We start from the raw sequence: 22,381 nt of genomic DNA on the forward strand, positions 1-22,381 counted from the left end.
AGAGAAAAAGGAGTGTGTGAGGTGCAGTTTTCAGTTGGATGTAAACTTTATCACTACACACAAAATTACTGCTTTTTACTTTAAAGGTAACGTTCTAGGGTTAACTAAAGAAATATTTTAACTTTCCTTTTTATCACGATTATTTTCATAAACTTAGCGGGAAGGCGCTGGATGCAGGCTGCCACCAGCCGGCCATTATGGAAATCATTGGGGGAGGCCTATGTTCAGCAGTGGACGTCTTATGGCTGAAATGATGATGATGATGATGATTCTTCTTCGCCTATGTAGACACTGACATTAGAATTTTAAGAGCCGATTCGTCTTATATGGCTCAATCAGAAACAGTTAACCCTTAAGTAGGCTCTGATGGCCAATTGGCCATAGAGCCCAAATAAATTTGAACTTTATGCTGTGAAGGTATGGTTGAAAACGAATGATTTTTTTATTAGGGTACTCTACGAAGCGTAGAATTTACCTTATTATTTCTTTCGGACTATATTGCAAACTAAACTGGGAATACCATATCAAAAATTATTTACAAGTCGCTACATTTTGAAGAAAAACCAGAACCGAGAAATACACATACTCTCTGTATATAAAGAGTCAATATCTAATTATCTAATTAGTAGACCGCGTTATTTTACAAGGTACCTATATGTACACGTAAAAGCAGTCGTACCTATAATATTATTTAACATTGTTCCATAAACTATACAAATAACGCTTTACAGAGCCAAAAATATCCATACAAACACATACAAGTCACGAATAACGGCACAAAACATACCCAACGACCACACAAAGCCGATATCACCGCCTTTTTCCGCAGTTTCAATATCCCAGCAGAGACATGGCACAGCCCAAATACAAAAGCCAGTTTAAATATAAAATTTTTGCATAAATGAAAGAGGAAAAGAATAAAGTATTGAGAAAATTAACAGTTTTAATGAAAAGAAGNATTCGACTATTCGCTATAACCACTATTCGCGGCAACTCTAGTATGTACATATTAGTCACGCCGACAAAAGGGTAGAATAAAATTTGGTAAAAAATTTTTTTTTGGAGTAGCTCCCCTACGTGTAAAGTGGGAATGAATTTTTTTTTCTACCCCATCGTGTGGGGTATCGTTAGATAGGTATTTTAAAATGGGTTAAGTCCTAAGGCACCCCCTTGGATTTTGGGGGTTACCTACCGATTCGACGATTGAAAGACAATCGCTCCCCCTCCCCCCGTATCATGACATAAACAGACGCAGACTTGCCATGCAGATGTGCGTCAGTGAGTACTAATCTGCGCGATTTGTGTCACCCCCTGATGGTTGGCACCCGGGGCGGACTGATTCCAGTCCCTAGCTCTTCGCATTATAAAATCATCGAAACGCTTAGTGCGAGCTGATGGAACGTCGACAATGTAGGGATGGTACGCTAGCCTGCGTCAGTGCGTCTGGTTCTGGAAAGGGGCTGGTGGAATTAGGCCGTATAATTCCTTCGCTCATTTTCCGAAGTGTAAACCTGTAGAAAACCGGTACTGATTCGAAACGAACCATTAATTATGTACCTAGTTAAAGCTACACTTTGTAACAAGTATCCTTCGATCAACAATACCTACCAACTAGATATCAAGTCAGCGTAAAAATTACGTTTCGGGAAATAGAGCGCACTTAAGGTCTAGTTGGCATTGTTGTATCTACTTGTTAAATTCTAATAACCTGTTCAATTGGTGCCGTAGTATCTGTCAGTTGGCCGAAGTCCTCATGCGTCGGAGCAACATAGCAACACTTGTTCGTTGTAAACTTGTCTACCTTGATCTGGGTGCCTTTAACTTTTGGAGCCAAGACCTCTTCCAATTCCGTGACTCCCACGCCTTTGTTTTGCCTATCTTTCTCCACATTTCTCTTATGATGCATTCGACCAAGCCTGCGTTGGTTTCTGTTCATTTTGTACAGGATAAGTCATTTTACGAGTAATTTAATTCACATCCTCCAACAATAAATCCTTTGCGTGATAAAAATGTGCGTTGAGAAATACAAAAATTACATTATTGACTTTGACAGCACCTGACAGCACTAAGTTTTTTCGTTCACCTACTTTAAGTTTTCAATTTAACTCGTCTTCACTAAACGAAGAAGGTTTGAATATGGCTTGAACACTGCTTGAACAATGGCTTAGACGATATTTTCACAAAAAAAAAACCAAAATCTTGATAAAGAAAATAACATCCATTTAGCTAATAGGTGTAAGCATTTTTAAATCGAGGGTGGCCACCAGGATGGTATTGGTAGAAGAAGATAGTATTAGTAGTTGATTCATGATGAGCTGTGTGTGATAGTACATATTATTTATTCTGTGGTGATACCAACAAAAATCGTGGAGACAGGAATACATCGTCCGATGGCAGACCCAAAACTACACACGGATGCTTAGTCAAAAATTATGGGTAAATAGCAGTAGGTGATAGGTAACAGTCACACGTTACATTTTATCAGCCAATGATTCGATGATCTGACTCCCACCAAGGTAAATGNGTAAAAGTTTCTGGAGTGAACTCCTTCATGCACATGCATCGTCTTCGTTTCAGCCAAATAACGTCCACTGCTGGACAAAGCCCTCAAGGATTTCTTTAACAATCGGTCCTGCGCTGCCCGCAGCCAGGCTCTTCCCGCGACCTTCACTAAATCGTCGGTCCACTTAGTGGAGGGCCTGCTCACGCTACGTCTTCCAGCACGCGGTCGCCACTCGAGAACTATTCTGCCCCAATGGCCATCGTCTCTGCGAGCTATGTGCCTCGCCAACTGCCACTTGATTTTAGCATTTCTGCGAGCTATGTCAGTCACTTTGGTTCTCCTGCGGATCTCTTCATTTCTCATTCGATCACGCAGGGAAACTCGGAGCATAGCCCGCTCCATCGCCCGGACATGCATATGGCTTGCTAATTTTATGTAGACTTTATGTATTGGTTATGCAGGTAATTCCCCGTCACTGTAGGTAGGTACAATATCAATAACTTACTATCAAAGAAGAAGATAATGGTTTTTATCGCCTTTGATACCTAACCATAGCCAGTGCATTGTATGATAAAACTACTTTCCTAAGTAGGTAGGTACATAGTTCTTAAGTTGTTTTATACCTATTCGTTAATAATATTACCTTACTTGTTAATTTAATGTTTAATATTTTTTATGTTTAAAGACATAAGAAACGTATAGATTTTAAGCACTTACTTACAAGCAACTGTAATAAACTTTAAATAAAAAAAATAACGGGTAATTTACGCGCGTATTCACAAACATTACTATGAGGTCTCACAATGCGCGTGGAAGCACAGGGTGACACACGAACCAATCACAAGAGCTTTACTCAACGCTGTGCGTTCGATTTTCTGCTTCACTTAAGCAAGCATCGTTTGTGAATACCTACAGGCGAGTTTTTCAGTGTGATAGGGTGCGTTCCCATCCCACGGGAATTCCATTTGCGGGATCCAGTAATGCAGGGTCCCGCACTGTGTGAACAACATACATACACTTATTGTAAGTGTCTTTGAAATTCGAATAACAAATTCGGATGGATCGGTTTTTTGCGGGACACTGCCAACGGGATGTTCGTGTGAACGTTAATATGTATACCTACTGTTAAACGGGATCCTGCAAAAAACAGTTCGGAACAAGCCCTACTTTTGCGAGATTTCTTTAAAAAACTGGGCAGTATTTTTATGCATTTGCAAACTATTTATCTGTCTGTGGAGGAACACTATAATGTGGTCGCGATCCTCATCAGTGAGGGACCGAGGAACAAAGATTAAGAAACTATTTATGTATGATACCTATCTATTTAAGTGTTCTTTGAATCAATTTATTTGTTATTCTTTATCACATCAAACGATATAATATAAACAATTTAGCAGGCAAGTACTTTCCAAGTCTTATCATTGTTACTGTAAAAGCTTAAAACTGGACATTGGAAACTGATAGGTTACCTTGTTTATGCTAAACAAAGCAGGTAGCTATTTGACTGCACCTTATGTTAATGCAGTCTAGGATGGTACCTACATACCCTGTAAGTGTGGCTATTCACTCTAGCCTTGAAGAGGGCCGGATTATAGACTTCGGGAAAGGCAGTGAATTCCAATCCCTAGATATTCGTATTATAAAAGAGTTAGCGAAGCGCTTAGTGCGAGCTGGTGGATTGTCGACAATGCAAGGATGGTACGCTAACTTGCGTCTGGTTCCCCGGTGATGGAAGATAGGTCCCTACTTACCTACATCCTCATTCCTCAATCAATATTCCTTGTTTTCCGCCAATCCACTACGTCAACCTCCTGGTGATGAGTCTTATGCCCGTTTTCACCATCAATCCCTAATAAGTGACCCTATGGTAACACAACATGAATTTTGTTTTCAAATTGGTCACGTAAAAATTAGGGATTGATAGTGAAAACGGGCTCTTGGACAGGCTACTAATTTTACTGCACAAAAAATATTCTGTAATTTTCAGTAACCATTCTATTGGCCATTTATTGTGTCCAGTTAACGGACTGGCGTATTGACTGTGACATAAATAAACCGCGATAAGATAAACATAATATTATGAATACAGTATTTTGTGGTATTACTTAGGTACATTTGTGCGCACCGGTTCGTACGTAACAGTCGCTGGATTAAAAAGAACTGTCTGATATCATCTTCAATACAATGTGGTTACGGAATTCGTGAAATTTCTTTCATTGCAAATGTAAGTTTTACACTAACGTATTTTTATGTAGCCTCCAAATAAACTGCACTTAACTTCTATACTTAATTGATTAATTGAAGCGTAATAAGGGTGTTATGTGTGAACGAACTGTTTATGTAAGATTTTTACTATCGAGGCGTTTTGAAGCGTCTCAATGTGAAAGACAGTGAGTGAAAATGAAACTGAAAATAGCATTGTAAGTACATAAAGCTGCGAAAAAAGTCGATCTATTGCAAAAATAAGAACGTAAGTTACAAAGGTTGAATTCCCAACAGAGGTTCGTTCGTTCGTTTCAGCCGAAAGACGTCCACTGCTGGACAAAGGCCTCCCCCAAGGATTTCCACAAAGACCGGTCCAGCGCCGACAGAGGTATTAGGATTTAATTAAAATGGAATCATTTTTTCATTAATTTACTTAGTAATTATGGAAAACTGAAGGGAAATTGTGGATTAAATGGTAATGGTTGAAAAAATATATAGGTACTTCACATAAATTAATCTCCGAATGTCAGCACATCACATCAGAACGCGGCATCTACTTATTTTGGTTATTATTTTGTGTTTGTAAAATTTAGCTGGACGTCTTGTGTGAAATCAAATTACTGAGACATAAAAATTAACCCCTTAATAATACCTACTAATTAGATTAATAATAACTTTAACTGTAAAATATTACTTTAGACATGGATAAGAATTGAATTGGCATTTCATTAATTAAACTATTTTGTTTTAGAAAACTGACAAAAAATTTGAAAAATAACGATAATGGATCAAATCACGGAAAACCTTTTTACATCGTTGCGCTCAAAAAAAGGCGAAGACGAAAAATATCAAGAAGTGCTCGGATATTTAGACAGCGGAGCCAATCCTAATGCCGCTGATCCTAAAAGGAAGGATAACAGACCCTTGCACATAGCTGTGCAAAATAGTGATTTAAAAATCGTTGAACTCTTACTTGACAGGGGAGCTGACGTGACTTTGAAAAATGGTCTCAACAAAAATCCATATGAGTTAGCCAAAGAATTACCTGAAGTCGATGAAGAAGTAGTAGCCTTACTACAAACAAAATTCGAGCAATTAAACATCGTCTCGAATGAGGTTTCAAGAAAAATACAAGGCAAAAATCTTACCCACAGTAAAAAACAACTAGGTTTCGACAAAAGAGAGGGCACTGCTAGTGGTATCGACGGTCAGTTTTACGAATCAAAAATATTAAGTCTTATATTATTTCGATGCCTTACTGATGCGACAATCGAGTACTTTTATTTGGGTACGAATGTTAATAATGTAGGAGCACTGGACGACGTCTGCTTGAGATATAAAATATATGGAGAATCAAAGGACAGAATGCTCTTCATGCAAGCTAAACATAGACAACAAGACGGCATAGCAAAAAAAGTAATAACTTTAGACGATTTAAAAAACTCCAATGATTATAAACTTATTAAATATTTTGAGAGTTATGAACAAATCAAAAACAAATTCAAAAGTAACAAAGATGACATCATGTTTAAAGGCTCCTACGAGGACGTAGATTGTGATTTAGTACTATTCACGCCTTCTGACAATATTATTGAAAGAAAACATAAAGCAGAAAAGTCTATTTTGCGGGGCCACCGATTCGAAAAACTTTTTTGCTCTCGTAAAAATATAACATTTAGCAACATAAACGAAAATTTTCAAATAAGCGATGTAGCATTACTTCAAAATTTAATTATATTTAAGCACGTTGAAGCTTTAGGTGAATTATTAAAGGCTTTTATCTTGACTGACAATGAGAAAACATATTCTAATATGTTGAAAAAGGACAATATTGTACAAAAGTACCATGCCCTTTTGACACAAAAAGTAATCCATGTAGGTGCTATTGAACAAAAAAGACTTGAAGAAGAAAAACCTAATTTAACAAATTTTGGTGAAGGAACTTCATCACAGTGTTCAATTCAGGAAAGTAAGGTTTCAGGAAAAGAAATTGAAAATGCAAATCTAGTGGAAAAGTATCGAAAAGGAACTTTCCATAGCAGCTTCTTTGACGACGAAGATGCATGTATGCGTTTATTGAAGGAAAAACTTTTTGAAAATAATAACCCATCCCAAAAAGGTGAAGAAAAAAAAAGAAAAGATAAAAGTAATAAAAAAAGTTACGAAACTGAAATTGAGGAATTTAAATCACAAAAAAAATCTTTCAAACTTCCTGTATCGTTCGGGAAGCTCGATCTGACACTCAAGAAAGGTAAGGAAAAAACCAGAATAGAATATTTAGTACGGATAATTATTATGTTGGCAAATATTGCCAAATATGAAAAAAAGAATGTAATCAGAATTGATAAAAATATTTTCTGTAAAAACAAAGAAGAAGAAAAACACGTTAATAAAGGATTTATTGATAACGAAGGTGGAATTGCAGGTTTAGTTGGTAATTTGCTGACTTTTGACAGTGAGACAGAAACTTATCAATTTCGCGATGTAGAAAAAGAAAATAAAACACATGAATTGGAAGCAAATAGCAAACTTTTTTTAGAAGAACTAAATAAGCAATGTATAGAGCAATGTGAAGAGAAATGTAAAGATCAATGTAGAGAGCAATGTGAACATAAATTAGATATATATCAATTTAGATTTGACATTGCCATAGACGATTTTCCAAAACTTGCTTTTTATTGTACCGAAGATGAAAAACTTAATGCAAATGATTTTTTAAATAAATATTGGGTTTTAAGTAATCAATGCTCACAGAGTGAAATAGAAGATATTTTAAAAATGGAAATTGAGTCTCAATTGCGCCAAGAAAACAAAAATAGATTACTCCGAATACAATCACATGCAATTTTCTTAAAATTTCACGACCAAGTTCAAAAATGGTGGATGAAAAATAAAAAAGCTAATTATAAAACCAAGATGTGTCAATACTATGAAAAAGCTAAAAAAGAAATAGTCGATAGCCCTATATTGTCTGTTTTAAATTTTATTATGTTAAACACTATCAAAAAGAATCTCATCAAATTTAAAAGCGATATTATTGATACATTAGGGTTACAAATATTTATGAATGATCCAAACACAAACGTGTTTAACATCACTGCATCTGAAGGTTTTCTAACCATTATCAAATTAGCTCAGTTTTTCGAAAACCACGGAAACACTGCATTTTTGGACTTTGAATATATTCTGGAAAATAAGTACTTTGAAGATATGAAATCGGAACTACAAACAACTGAGCTCGACACTTTCATATTCCTTCAAAAAAATCAGCAGAACACCCAAAACCTCTGCCAAGTTATTGATATTATCAAGGAAAATAAGAAAAAGAAATGTTTTCTAGTGACTGAGAAAAAGATTGTTGATATCGTCAAATCTCAATGCAATGTCGAATGCCTTTGGCAAGACGACAATATTTGCGACCTAAATTCTGTTTGTGATAGTGATGATGTGTCCAGAAATTGGACTCTTATTTTTCAAGAAGAAGAAGTCAAATTTAATAGAGTTATAGAAGAAGAATCAAAGAGATTAATTAATTCTCATATACTTTTAAAGCTAATAAAAGGAGAAAAAATTGAAATAGGTAATCCCTTAAGAAATATAAGATACAATGAGGTTAAACAATATTGCATTCCTCGTAATTTAGATCGCGGTGAAGAATTTATGATTAAATCTTTTAAAGATATCAACGAAAATGTGGTACTCATCGTGGCAGAACCTGGTATGGGTAAATCGGTATTGATGAATCAACTCGCTATTCAGACAAAAGAAATAGAACATGAATTTTCTGATCTCAGTTCGTGGATACTATATGTAAATTTAAATGACTACTCGTCTGACTTTTCAAAGTGGCCTAACGATAACATATCGAAAGAAGAAGCAATAATATTTATTTGTAAGACTGCTATAAATAAACTTTGCACAAACAATGGAGCACAGAATATCGGCACAAGAACAAATGTAAAAAATGCGTTCAAAATCAAAGTAGATGCAGGAAATAATGTGCAAGTAGAAAGTTTCATTAAGGACCCACTAGTCTCGTTTGAGTTGCGCCTGTTCATAGATTATTTAAACAGGGGAAATCTAATAATAATATTTGATGGGTTTGATGAAATCTGTCCACAATATGAAAAGAAAGTAATATGTTTACTAAAACATCTTACAAGAACCTTTCATCTTCCAAATTGTGAGTTGTTACAACCTTTTGACCCTATGATCAATGTAAAAAACGTTATATCTTTGCTACAAAAAACAGAACCATCAACTTCGAAGACCTGTAATTGTCCTCGAATGGGTGCAAACCAGAACCGCATATGGGTAACTACACGATCATACAATCATATCAAAAACGTTCTAGAAACGGAACTGGGAAGAACTGGATTTACACTTCGCCCACTTTCGAAGCATGAACAGACCATTTATTTAATGAAATATTTTGAAATAAACTTTCGAATATCGGACTTGAAAAAAGAAGAAATAGACAACCTGAACATATTTTTCGATTATATGCTTAATAGACTATCTGATGAAAGCCGACACATAACAATGGTAAGTGTCCCTCTGTACACTGTTTATGTCACACTAGTGAGCTTTTTTCATAACAAATTTTCTGCAAATCCATTAAATTGTTACTCAGATGATGAAGTGAGAGATTTGAAAAACAAATGTGCTGATGTTTACTCAGTTTTGACTAGTTATGGACCAGTTTTCGAACGACAGTCAAATGTTCGTGCACTTACTGCAGTATCAGAAAATCCACTTCACCTATACATGGCAGCGGAATATTTTTACAGCCAAATCAAATACAATGAGAGTGAAGACCAAGGTTATGATAAATGGGATATTAACACAGAATCGTTCAATTTATTCAAGAAATTCCTTGACATCAAATTCAAAAAAATACTTTTTGAACAAAAAAACTATGTGGATCCAAGCAAGTCTGCTATCGAAGAGACTTTGGAAAATCAAAGGTTAAAATTTGTTGAAGACCATAAAAAAATGGCCCTGTGCGCAATATTTAACCGTATCGATTTGGAACGGTTACTACCTGAAAGTGTTTTAGACGATATAGACAAAATCATGATACAAATAAACACTGGGAAGGAAAAAACTGGTATCATAGTAACAGTCATCGATAAAGTTCCAAGATTTGTACATTTAGTCTTCGCAGAATATTTTGCTATCGAGTATATATGTGATTTGCTAATTAAAAGTTCGAATTCTGAAATGAGTAGTCCTGATATAGAAGAACTATGGCGTTTTATAATGAATATAGTGCTATACAAAGCTAGTGGGGGCGTCCGTACATTCTTTGATCATAAACTAAGAAACGATTCTGGGTTTATGAATGTAATAAATTCAGAGCAAAATAAAAAGATAGTTTTCAAATCATTCATACAACAGGGGAAAGAAAACCAAGTAGTTCCGGAAGGTTTTAATTTTTCAATTCTCAAAACATCCCTGAATATTGCTGTTGAGGAAAATTTATTAGATATACAAAATTATATATTTGAGTGTATTCAATGTAATTTGAATGAAGAGAATATTGATGAATTTACGGAACTCACATCCAATAGTTTACTTCTTTTCAGTGCCCTTGGATCTAACAACGATGACCTAATACATAGATTTAAACAATGCTTAAATAATATATGGGATGATGATGATGATAAGTTTATTGACTTTGTTTTTCCGGCGTTTGTAAGGAAAATACTTCCATTCAAAATAAATCTACAAAATTTCATGTCTATATGGAGAATGGTGCAACGCATGATACCCCAACTTGCTGACGTGGACATCGATACAGCAACTGAAATTACGCCAAATATGAGAAGTGCTCTCTCAGATTACATAAAATTATTTTGGGAACTGGTTACTGATACATATAACTCTCAAAGTTGAAAAANTTAGAATTGAAAAAGTAAATAAAAGCTTGTAAAAAGAGAGATTTTATGCCGAAAACAAATATTATGAACAAATTAATTAATGCTTAATTATTATACTGTGGCCCCGGGCAAGTAGTGATCAAATTTCTATAGAAAATTTTATTGTGATTTTGATTGATGACTAATGAAGAATAATATTATGTAGATATAAGAATAGATGTTCTCATTTCTTTTTCCTAGACATACAAATATACTATCCGATTGAGCTAACTACCCACCTCGCTGAAATGTAACTCTCCTTCGCACTCACCCACACTCCTCCCCGCGTTCGGCCCCTCGCGTCTGTACCATCAACGTGACGTCACGGCTGCCGGGTGCGCAGTTAACTTAATTGGGTTGTAATTTTTTACCGATAATTTAAGGGTAAACTTAGTGTTTGTTATTAACCCTTATCGCTAAGTTCTCGGAATAAAACGATTAATTATTATTATTATAATAACAAATTATTTAATAAGAACAAACTAATTATATTGATGTTATATTGATTTATATCGATAATAGCCTACCTACATTATTATATTAAAAAATATTATTATGATAGTTGTTTTTTATTTATTTCTTCGAATTACCTAAGTACCTACCTACTCCAGCCGTTTTTGAATTTTCTATGAAATTACAAATAAAATATTTAAATGAAAACAAAACAATCATTTTAAGAAAGTAGGTATTTAATAATAATTCTGTAAAGAAAAATTTTACGTTGCATACCTACATTACAACCGGACTTCTTTGATGACTTCGATCTATCACATCGTATACAGGGTTAAATTTTAACTTCATACTTAATCGAAACTTTTCATTAATGTTTGCATTTTGCATAAATTCGCAGTCTTACCAATTACTAAGCATTCGCATACTTTGCAACTGCACGCTTTCTTTTATTCTTCTTAATATTCATATTTCATAAACTTAGTTGGTTTTGGTAAAGAAGTTTCTGGTTTACTATGAGATATTGAGTCGGTAAAATCTTTGTGCGGCACTTTCATAATTTGTGCACTTATCTGAGCTGCATTCGTATCAAATTCTTTGTTGCGAGTTGCGAGAGCTAGTGACGGTCGCGCTTAGAGAATGTGAGAGTTGTAATGTTTCAGTGGACAATGTGGACATATTGTTACTATTATATTTGTAAGTTTTTTTAGACATGAGGACATTTGAAGACGCTCTTTGAGGCAGTTTTTTTCAGGCGGTTTAAAGGAATATTTGCTTGGGCTTCTTACTCCCCTGGAAATATTTTTGAGCTTTGTCTTGTTTACATGTACAGCATACTTTGTTTCATAGTGCAAAGCGTTCGAAGGAATCGCGGTTGGTGCACGAACAAATTGATATTTTTCTTCTCTACCTATGTGGTGGTTTACGCAAAGTTTTTAAATTTGAAAGTTTCATGCTGGCTTATATTGACAGTCGTGCTTCTTCGGGGGTTCTTTAGGTTTCGGCTCTTTTTTCGGTCGCGTGATAGATGCTGCACTGCGACAACATAAATTTGCTGACTTCACGACCTGCAAAATAGTTTGAATTTAGAACCCACCTAAGGGTGAGGCCCCATTAGTGACATGGGATTAGTGACTAAAGGATCATTGGCTTAATAGATAGAGGTAGGTACTAAAGCCCGGTCCGTGAGCACGTAGAATTTTGTCCAATGACCCCTTAGCTACCCATCCTTATCGCTCGCGCGTAATTATATTGCTGTCGCGACTGTGCGACTGGCACCCGCAGTGATTGTGCGAGCGCAATAGCAACATAATTACGCGCGAGCGATAAGGATAGATAGCTTGGGGTCATTGGACAAAATTCTACGTGCTCACGGACCAGAGTATACATGATGTCAGGCTGGATTATGCGCACTGGTTTCGAAAACGGGGTCAGTTGACGGCCGCTCCCGCGTCGCTACCGCCCCGCTGCCCGTAAAATTCGAGGTAAGGCGTCCACTATCATTTATGCAGTGCTAGTAAATCATACAAAGCAAACTGCGCGGTGCGTTTAGCGCGAGCCAATGGACGCGTACCTACCTCTAGGCAACATGGTATTCAGGTAGGGGCTTCCATTGCAATTGGCACTCTTGATCATAATAACAAAGTTCAAATTCGTTACTTCGTTATTCGGCACTTTGACTCAGGCGCATTTACCGATAATTTTCGGAAGTGAGACAAAGCGAAACGAAATGAAAGGGGTGCTTCTTACACTATCCATTTCGGTCATATTCGCGTGTAGGATGCATAGACACTATTATTACGAGATTCATGGGTTGTAAGTATAAAAATAAAACACCAGTTTAAATAATATTTTTTAATTCGTCGAATAAAATTAATCTTTTTGTAAATAAAATCATTTTTTAAAGTAGACAAAGATACAAATCGCTAATTCGTGAGTGACGTTAGATACAAAATAACAAATTGATTTGTCAAAACTATTTACAACGGAAAAAAAACTTCGAAAACACAATAAAATTATTGGCACGAAAAACGATGAGTCAAAAAATCCGTAGTAGGTATCACACAAGCGATTAAAGTTTTTTGAAGACTAACGCGCTTAGTCTCTTTGCATTTGATATCTAAAACAAGTTTGTTTTAACCCAAATAGCGTTAACACTTTACAAGTTTTTAAGACTTTTGCAAAGGTCAATAAATTGCAGTCTGAGATTCGAAATAAAAATATTTGACAACAAAGAGCGGACGTGTTACAATCTGGGGACAGAATATTCAGCTTACCAGGCATTTTTCATTATTTAGCTTTTAAAAACTCCATAGGCGATTAATGCCATTGGCTAAATTAGTCACAAAGCGTTCTGTGAAGAAAAATAAATACCCCGCGTATAGTAATAATAAAAAGTTGCAAAGTATCTACCGGTGAAAAAAATACAAGATTCCCCAATATCAATGAAACTGTCAACTTACATAAAATCGCTAATGTGATGTGACCTTAAAAATTAATAGTTCGATTTTTTTACATCGATTGAAGGTACGATTGTTCGATATGTTTCGCTTACGTTTATTATAAAGAGTATTATTATTATTCTATAATACAAACATTATGTACATTTCGTTATATTTAACTGGCTTAACTAATGAAGGCACCAGAGTGAGGTCGGTGGAGGTTTAACACCTGTAATGGAAACAAAGTTTTATACATTAGGCAAGAATTAGAAAGAAAGATATCTCTGTATATTAAAATGACGTTATTACGTTTAATTAATTAAGGTCAAACTAAAAAAAACGTTTAATAATTCACATGTTGCTCAAAATTCTAAAATAGATTTCTTACTATTTACATGTTAATAAAATTATAATTATTTCGTGTTATAATGTGGATTGCTTGTGCAGAATGCATTTTTTTGCACTATATTTTAGATTATTTCGTGTTATAATGTGGATTGCTTGTGCAGAATGCATTTTTTGCACTATATTTTAGTTTAGTTTATGTGTATTAATTATTAAATTAATATGAACTTACACAAATTCGCACAACTATCGTCTCTAAACGTCTGTGCTCCAAACTATCGCATTTGTACCCAACGCACAAGATGGACAATTCTGAAAAAACATAACGAATTATAAACACAATTTTTATTTTATTTTAAACCTATAAATTGGCAAAATTTTTTGTAGAGTAGATCCACTCATTCCACTCCCATTCGTCCTGTGAATGTCGTAAAAGGTATATTTTCACTGAAGAATAAACTTGTCATTTTGACATATTTCCCATACAGTGGGTCTAGACAAAGTGCAAATTATAATCGCAAACCAGTCGAAAAGTGGTCGAAAAGCCCCTTTTTTGTATGGAGTTTTGACGGATTCGATTTTCGATTCGATCAAAAAGTGCGTTTTGTCTAAGGGGGCTGAAACTGTTAATATGCCAAACCTATTCTTCAGTTAAAAGTTATCCGACGATTGAAATATTAGCCCTAAATCCAATAAATAAATCTTTATTTTACTCACACAAAAATCGTACATAGTTACATAGTGAATGTATAAGATAAGTTTGATGTTCATTCTTTGTGAGTCAGATGCCTATGCTAAGTATTTAGTATACCTGTGGGTCTAGACAAAGTGCACATTATAATCGCAAACCAGTCGAAAAGTGGTCGAAAGGCCTTTTTTTGTATGGAGTTTTGACAGATTCGATTTTGCATTTTGTCTAGGGGGCTGTATTACCGAGCCCCGATTACGGTAACTTTTAACGTTTCCAATCCAGACGCGCTTCATCGATTCTGCGATAAGATTGGTCAAAACAGCTGACGTACGCTGTTGAACGACCAATCGTATCGCAGAATCGATGAAGCGCGTCTGGATTGGAAACGTTAAAAGTTACCGTAATCGGGGCTCAGGTCAACTAAACCCAACCGGTCTAGCCAGGGTGGGGAGTGTAGGTCAAATCCTCCATTTGCCTCTGGTAAATAAGTATGGGGCATGCTCCTACAGATAAGTCTAAATGACCTGTGATGCTGATAATAAATTTAAAAAGAAACATGGATACTTACAACAATACTTTCAATGGCATTCGCTAACTGCTCCTCCATAATCTTAACATCTCCATGGTCTAACACTTCCTGTAACAATTGAAACAATATTTAATCAAAAGGCAAATTAATATTATAGACCAGCGGTTCCCAAACTTATTTAGTCTACTGCCCACTTTGAGAATAAATTATTTTTTAGCGCCCCCCATTTTTGTAGTCAAGAGTCGAGCTCAGTCGGTGTCTAAGAGTCCTCCTAGTAGATGACGTCTCCCAAGCCTCTACACAACGTCCCGATTTTTTTTCTGGGTCTCTTACCGCCCTCCTTTAAGCCTGCAGCGCCCACAAGGGGGCGTTATCGCCCACTTTGGGAAAGACTGTTATAGACAGACCAACCTACGCTATCAGATTCTGCTCTGATTATGTGAATATGAATTATTGAATGCAGTTCTCTTTCTTTCCAAAAATAAAGGAATGTTTTCTTTAAGTAAAATTTTCTATCTACAGTATTAAGAGTACTTTCCCTCCAGGTGGCATTACAAAATTCCACCCTGTATTATGTATAACTCAAAGGTGACTGACTGACATAGTGATCTGTCAGCGCACAGCCCAAACCACTGGATGGATCGGGCTGAAATTTGGCATGCAGGTAGATGTTATGACGTAGGCATCCGCTAAGAAAGGATTTTACGAAACTCCACCCCTAAGAGGGTAAAACGGGATCCACGTGTACGAAGTCGCGTGCCGCTGCTAGTTGAAGTATAATTTGAAAACACAAAATGAAAGAAATAAATCTCTCTGTGCATGTCTCTCCCCAACTTTTCTGGCCAGCATAGGAAGTGTCCACAGCTGGACAAAGGCCTCCCCCAAGGATTTCCACAAAGACCGGTCCTGCGCCGATCGCATCCAGGCACCACCCGCGACCTTCACCAGATCGTCGGTCCACCTAGCTAGTGGGAGGCCTGTCCACGCTACGTCTTCCGGTTATCCTTCGGCTCGGCTATCCTTGGGGGAGGCTTGTCCAGCAGTGGACATCTTTCGGCTGAAAAGAAGGTAGGAAGTGTATTGTGCCGGTATGCACAATACTTAATCTCTTCATATCTTATCTTGATCACGTTCACAGTGTCAGCACATTTATCACATATAAAGCCTGGTCCAGGCTTTAGTGTAGATGCTGTGACGTCATTTATCTATAATCTACATCTTATAAATACTCGTGTAGTACAGACTAAGTAATATCTGAGACTAATACCAACTCTTGTCTCATTTATACGGTCTCCTATAGATGACCCACGCTGAACTGTCCCACCAAATTCAATGACAGGGGGGCGCTACCATCGTTCAACTATATGGTTTCCAACATGGCAAAAATGGGACCCAGCGATCCGATACTGACGGTGGCGCCCCGCTGTCAATGTCGGCCGTTTGGTGTAGTGGTTCAGAGCGGACTACTATGCCGAGAGGTCCCGGGTTCGATTCCCGGCCGGGCAGAAATTGAAATGATGAATTTTAATTTCTGTGACGGGTCTGGGTGTTACTATGTATAATATTATGTATGTATTTAAAAAAAAAAAGTATATAAGTAGTATATCCGTTAAGCTTAGCACCCATAACACAAGCATTAAGTTGCTTACTTTGGGGCTAGCTGGCGCTGTGTGAAATTGTCCAAAGATTTATTATTATTATTATTAATGTCATGGATAGGACAGTTCAGTATTTTGGAACTGTAACATGGCACATGTATCATACCTCCTGACAGAGCTTGACGCTGTCCGCTATCTCGGGCACGGCGGCGCACAGTCGCGCGGCGGCGCACGCGCAACTCACGCTGGCCAGCCGCGCGGCGCCGTGCACCACGCCCGCGTTGCCCGCCAACCGCAGCGACGCGAACTCGCCGCCCGACCCCGGCACGGCGTACGTCATCGACGACACGGCGCGCTGCCACTCCTAAAACACGCGGCGGTATAAACCCGAACCCCTTTCGAAATAGACAACTGACTACAAAAAATATAGCACCTATCCTACTAATATTATGTCTGTTACCCTTTCACGCTACATATATTTGCTACCCTTCAAATGGCACTCGCCGCCGGCGCCCGGCACGGCGTACGTCATCGAGGACACGGCGCGCTGCCACTCCTAAAACACGCGGCGGTATAAACCCGAACCCGTTTCGAAATAGACAACTATCTGAGCAACTTACACTACAAAAAATGGCTGTGACATACGGACGGACAGACAGACAGACATGACGAATCTATGAGGGTTCCGTTTTTTGCCATTTGGCTACGGAACCCTAAAAAGGGTTGGACCTATCCTACTTATTTATGTTTGTTACCCTTTCACGCTACATATATTTGCTACCCTTCAAATGGCACTCGCCGCCCGCGCCCGGCACGGCGTACATCATCGAGGACACGGCGCGCTGCCACTCCTAAAACACGCGGCGNGAAAATGGCCTGAATTGCTTCGAGAAAAGGATGGTACGGCCGTGCCGCTTTTTTGCTCGACTTGGTGGGGGCACTGCCGTGCCCCCAGATTATTTGCTACCCTTCAAATGGCACTCGCCGCCCGCGATAGTAGGATATAACATTGGATAGTTTTTTATTAAATATTGACGCATTTGAATGGTCAAACTGAAATATAACAGATTATGTAAGAATTAAGAATATGGTTTTTAGCAGAACCATGTTTATCCCATCGGTTAAGCTTTCAACCACCATTTAGTAAGAATAAAGAACTCAGTTAACAAGGTATTTTAGTCACAACCTATTACGGTATTAGAATATAATCCACAACCATACTGACCTCTGTATCAGTCTTAGCGTCGGCGTCTCCTATGGACCTAACGAGCTCCTTCGAAATCGCCATTAAGAGGTAATTAGTAATTTTTGCTTTGGTTTCAACAGTCACTTCTCTGCCGCAGACGGGGGTTATATCTTTGCAGAGTCTCGTCAAATCGTCGTCTGCGGTGTTGTGTATTCTATCGAACAGGTCTTCGATCAGTTGGCTGACTAGCTGGCTCCTCATGGACGGGCAGGAGCACCTGGCGTCCGAGGTGATGTAGCTCATGCTGTGATGCATCCTCCCATAGTCGGTCTTCTTTGGCACGGCCGTATATATTGAATAGCCCTCGTCTATGTATTCCGTTCTCTCCGGCTGGAGTTCCACCCGCGACGCGTGGTACGACTGCCGCATAGTCTCACTCCTCAATTCCTCTAACTCCTCAGTTTTGATCGACAACTCGTGGCTGAGAGTTTTGATTTTTTCGTCACATTTCCTTTTGCACTGTTGCAATGCTTTCTGAGTTATAGCTAGCTGCTTTTCCAGAGATTCCACCTGAGAACACACGTCTTCTTAGAAGGTCTTCCATGACACCGCTGCATGCATATTTACATTCTTCCGCCATGCATTAAACCGCCCAACAATAAAACCGTCGATTCCGAGTGGGTAAAGCCAACATGCGTCGCGTTAACGAAACAAACAAAGCGCAAACATTCAAAGCGTTAGCAAAAAGAGTGCCAAAGCATCAACACATTCAAATTTTAACTACTGTTTAATCCGAAACCATAGTTATCTAGTCATATTTTTAATCTTCTAATTAACCTTAACTAAACAAGGCATGAAAGTTCGTCAACAATTAGACGAAACATTAATCGGTCTGTTTTTATGTTCATTTTGGCAGTTATAAATACTTAGGTATTATTTAAAATCATGCGGAGCTTAAAATTCATTCAGTTAGATGTCATTGTACAATTAAGTGGTTATTAAGATTTTTATCAAATACAAAATCTTTGATATCTCAATGTTAAGACCTTTCGCTAGTTAATTAGAAGATTGTAATTCAGTTAAAATAATCCCAAGTCGATAAATGGTGAGTTAGTATCAATCGTTACCTCTTCCTTCAGTTCGCTGTTGGTGACTTCCAAATCTTGGTTGTTCTTGCACGTCCTGTGCAGCTCCTTGCGAATGCACTCCAGGTCACCCATGAAGCTGACCTCTGTCTTCTTGGAAGACTCCCTGTGGCTCTTCAGATCGTCGTCCAGCTGTTTGTTGATCTTCCGCAGTTGCTCCATTTCTTTCTGAAAAGTTATTTTAAGGGACGTCTAAAGTAGGGATTTTCCAATACTAAAAAAGAACACTGCCAACAATTTGATTTTTACGCAAACACGCGTGAATAAAGTGGGACCCTAATCCAAGATAATGATTTTACTCAAACTTCCATCGCAAACTGAAAACTAAGAAAGTAAGTGTTAGTACCTAGTTGAAAAAAACGAGCTTCACAGTAGTTTTTCTTGTATTCACACATTTTATTTCTTTAGAAAAGTTGGGAACTTTAATGGTCGCCGACATTTAACACAAAACTCCCGTGTTCACATCACCAACGTAGTCGTTTCGCTGTTATGGTTCCGTGGCGAAGGTGTGCTATAGGAGTCTCCTATTGTTATAGTAAAACCTACCTATTTCGCACTAATGATATCCAAATAAGGTCCCAAGGTGGACCGACGACATCATAAAGGTAGCAGGTAAACGCTGGACGCAGGCCGCTACCAAACGATTAACATGAAAAGCATTGGGGGAGGCCTATGTTCAGCAGTGGGCGTCCTATGGCTGAAATGATGATGAAATGATGATATCCAAATAACGTACCTTAAACTTCGCATCCAAAGCCTTGAAAGCCGTTTCAGATTTCTTGGCCTCGGCATCTGCTTTGCCGAACATTGCCACCAAGTTGGTGTTTTGAGCCTTCAGCGCCTTTGCATCTCTTTCGGCCTTCTCCAAGGCTATGCGGAGACCTGATTCGGATTCTTCTACTTCTCGCAGTTTCTTCTTCATTGGTTCAAAACACTTCTTGTAAGTGTCCCGCTCGGATTCCAGTTTCTTTACCTGAAATGAACACAATTTTAAGGACAATCTTTTGGGTGACTGTGAAAAGCTATGTATTATATTTGAACATAAATACATAAAAGTTGTTGGATTATAGATCTATAATTTGTATTACCTACTTTCAACATGTGATCGCAAACAGCATCCTGTGTAGAAAATAATGAAACGCTGAATATCCAAGTGATGCTGGCATTGCCACTTCAGCTTGCTGATGGGGCAACAAGGTTCTGGAGGCCATGTATGTACCGGAAAACGCAGCGTGAGACGTCCACACACAAGGTGGAGGTGTTGGTGGAGGGTAGCAGGAAGGCGCAATCCGTTACCAACCGGGCGATGTGGAAATCATTGCCTATGTTCAGCAGTGGATATCCTGTGGCTGAAATGATGAACCAAGAGATACTTTACCTTCCCTTTCAACTGATTCTCCGTGGTCTGCGACTCCTCGATCTTCTTCTTGTAGCCGCCTTCCATCTCCGCCCACATGTCGTCGGCCTGAGTGAGCATCTCCAGGTAAGCTTGTTCGCGACGCTCCAGCTCTGCCACTCTGCTCTTCAACTCCTGCTCGGTGATCAGTAGCGCTCGTATCTTGCTCCCCATAGTCGGGTCTACTGGCAACTGAAATTTGCATTTTAAAAACTCCTAAAAAAACTCATAAAACTCGTTTATTTCTGATAGGCTTTAAAAAGCACTTTTACACGTCCCAGTATTAACCCTACCACTGCTTCAGGACAATAAATGGGCCAGTGCTGAGAAGAAGCAGCGCAAGAAACTCAGTCACTATTATCAGTTAAAAAGTTAAAGAGGAAGGTTGAGATTGAGAGCACAAGAGCGCGCGGCACAATGAGGGAGGTCCACTCTCGCCGCAATGAGAGAGGAATGGCGACGGATTGTAAAGCTTGCCACCAAATCAGGTGTGACGACCACGACCACTCTGGCGAGAGTGTAGCGACGAAGAAGAAAGATTATTATGTTTGAATTATGTTTGCTGACGAGGAAATAGCTTTAGATAGTAGGGAAGTACCTAATTACGCTCCTTAACTGAGCCCTAGCATGTATAACTAGATCCATGAATTTTTATAATGCTTTTATAGGCATAACGTTAACACCAGACATAAAGATAGGCTATACTTACCACCTTCCAGAATCAAAATGCTCAATTGTAGTCCTTTTTATATGGCAGTAAAAAAATTTAATAAAATACCGAAACACATAAAATTGGAAAATAAATTAAGACCGTTTAGTAATAAACTTCAAGATTATTGATCTCAAACTGCTTCTACTCACTTGATGAATTTTTTAGTTATCGCGACAATAATAATAATCTTTGAGATAGATCTGGATGACGTCTGTAATTTACAAATCACATATACCTCTGGGAGGTAGCAATGTAACATTTTTTTAACATCTGTCTTTAATATTTGTACATTGTGAAGTGAATAAAATGAACTTTCATGTGAACGTACGTAGTTATTATGAGTAATAAATTAATTAATTTTATCCATAACCTAATGACTAGTCTAATACTCTTAAATATCTATACATTAATGTACACCACACAAGAATGATACAACAAGAAATACCAAACCGAAACGGCACAATTAAAGCGGTCTCATCGGTAACAAGCAATCTCTTCCAGGATACCCTGGGAGTGATGATAGTTGAACAATAGGTATAATAAAAGGTATAAGTTGCACTAATTTCATTAACCAAACTAAATATTCTAGTAAAATGTTTAAAACTACACATCGATCACATTCTTAGATGTTCTGAGACACTCAAGTAATGACACGATAAAAATAATTGGAGTGCTTTCTACACTGCGTTCAGTGCACATTACCGTTTGTTTGTTGTGTTCTAAGAGCAATTGCTTATATTGACGCGATCTTAAATCACTAATAAATGTGCCGTCTTGTGATTCAATCATAAAGCACGATGATTGTGTTTCATCAGAGGAATCGTCATGGTCAAGGAGTTTAACGTTGTTACATGTTACGTACATTCTTAGTACGGTCTGATAATGATGTGTTACAGTGAAACATTTCATAGTAATTTTACTTATTTTGTTTCATTTATCTTCGGGAATTTGAATGCGATTTCGAATTATTTGCAATAAATCGACTTTCCATTGAATTACTTTGTATCAGAACAATAGATTTGACTCCATCTATTAAATTCAAACAGCATCAAATTATTCGATTATTATTCTGCATTACACCTCATTGTCAGTCACAGTAGAAATTGTAAGGACAAAAATTCGACTTGTTAAATTACTTATTGATAAATAGTACCTATACTATCGTTACATTCCCTCTAATATGGTCGAGTGAAGCGATGGCTGGTTCACTCGTCATGTCTGTGAACAGGCGCTGCTTTCGAGGACTGGTCAATCCAAGT

The 22,381-nt window shown here is 37.7% G+C and overlaps 2 protein-coding genes across 4 annotated transcripts in view; one reads left to right on the forward strand and one right to left on the reverse strand.

Annotated features, from left to right (window-relative positions):
- Window positions 1–5,459: 5,459 nt before the first annotated feature.
- On the forward strand, window positions 5,460–10,771 carry LOC114356505 (uncharacterized). The gene has a single exon (XM_028309717.1). It carries the CDS (start codon window positions 5,492–5,494, stop codon window positions 10,604–10,606), a length of 5,115 nt encoding a protein of 1,704 aa, XP_028165518.1. The 5' UTR covers window positions 5,460–5,491; the 3' UTR covers window positions 10,607–10,771.
- A 2,428-nt stretch (window positions 10,772–13,199) lies between these two features.
- Window positions 13,200–22,381, reverse strand: part of LOC114356502 (paramyosin-like) — a 37,980-nt gene continuing 28,798 nt past the window's right edge. Inside the window, exons 12-19 of one of the 3 annotated variants that reach the window (XM_028309711.1) lie at window positions 20,393–20,602; window positions 19,751–19,987; window positions 18,997–19,182; window positions 17,909–18,439; window positions 16,850–17,047; window positions 15,125–15,193; window positions 14,098–14,177; window positions 13,200–13,749 (exon numbers count right to left, since the gene is read on the reverse strand). In XM_028309711.1, coding sequence (XP_028165512.1) covers window positions 14,121–14,177; window positions 15,125–15,193; window positions 16,850–17,047; window positions 17,909–18,439; window positions 18,997–19,182; window positions 19,751–19,987; window positions 20,393–20,602 — 1,488 coding nt within the window. In that variant the 3' untranslated portion in view covers window positions 13,200–13,749; window positions 14,098–14,120. Of the gene's footprint in view, window positions 13,750–14,097; window positions 14,178–15,124; window positions 15,194–16,849; window positions 17,048–17,132; window positions 17,240–17,432; window positions 17,535–17,908; window positions 18,440–18,996; window positions 19,183–19,750; window positions 19,988–20,392; window positions 20,603–22,381 lie in introns of those variants that run through there. The other 2 variants (XM_028309713.1, XM_028309712.1) reach the window with 2 other exon arrangements.

Source organism: Ostrinia furnacalis, unplaced genomic scaffold (assembly GCF_004193835.3).
Source record: "Ostrinia furnacalis isolate ACB-3 unplaced genomic scaffold, ASM419383v2 OfSCF2811, whole genome shotgun sequence".
Lineage (NCBI taxonomy): Eukaryota > Metazoa > Arthropoda > Insecta > Lepidoptera > Crambidae > Ostrinia > Ostrinia furnacalis.

What these genes read in the sequence shown, in the direction of transcription:
- LOC114356505 (XM_028309717.1), top strand. Translation starts at nt 5,492, where the DNA reads ATGGATCAAATCACGGAAAACCTTTTTACATCGTTGCGCTCAAAAAAA.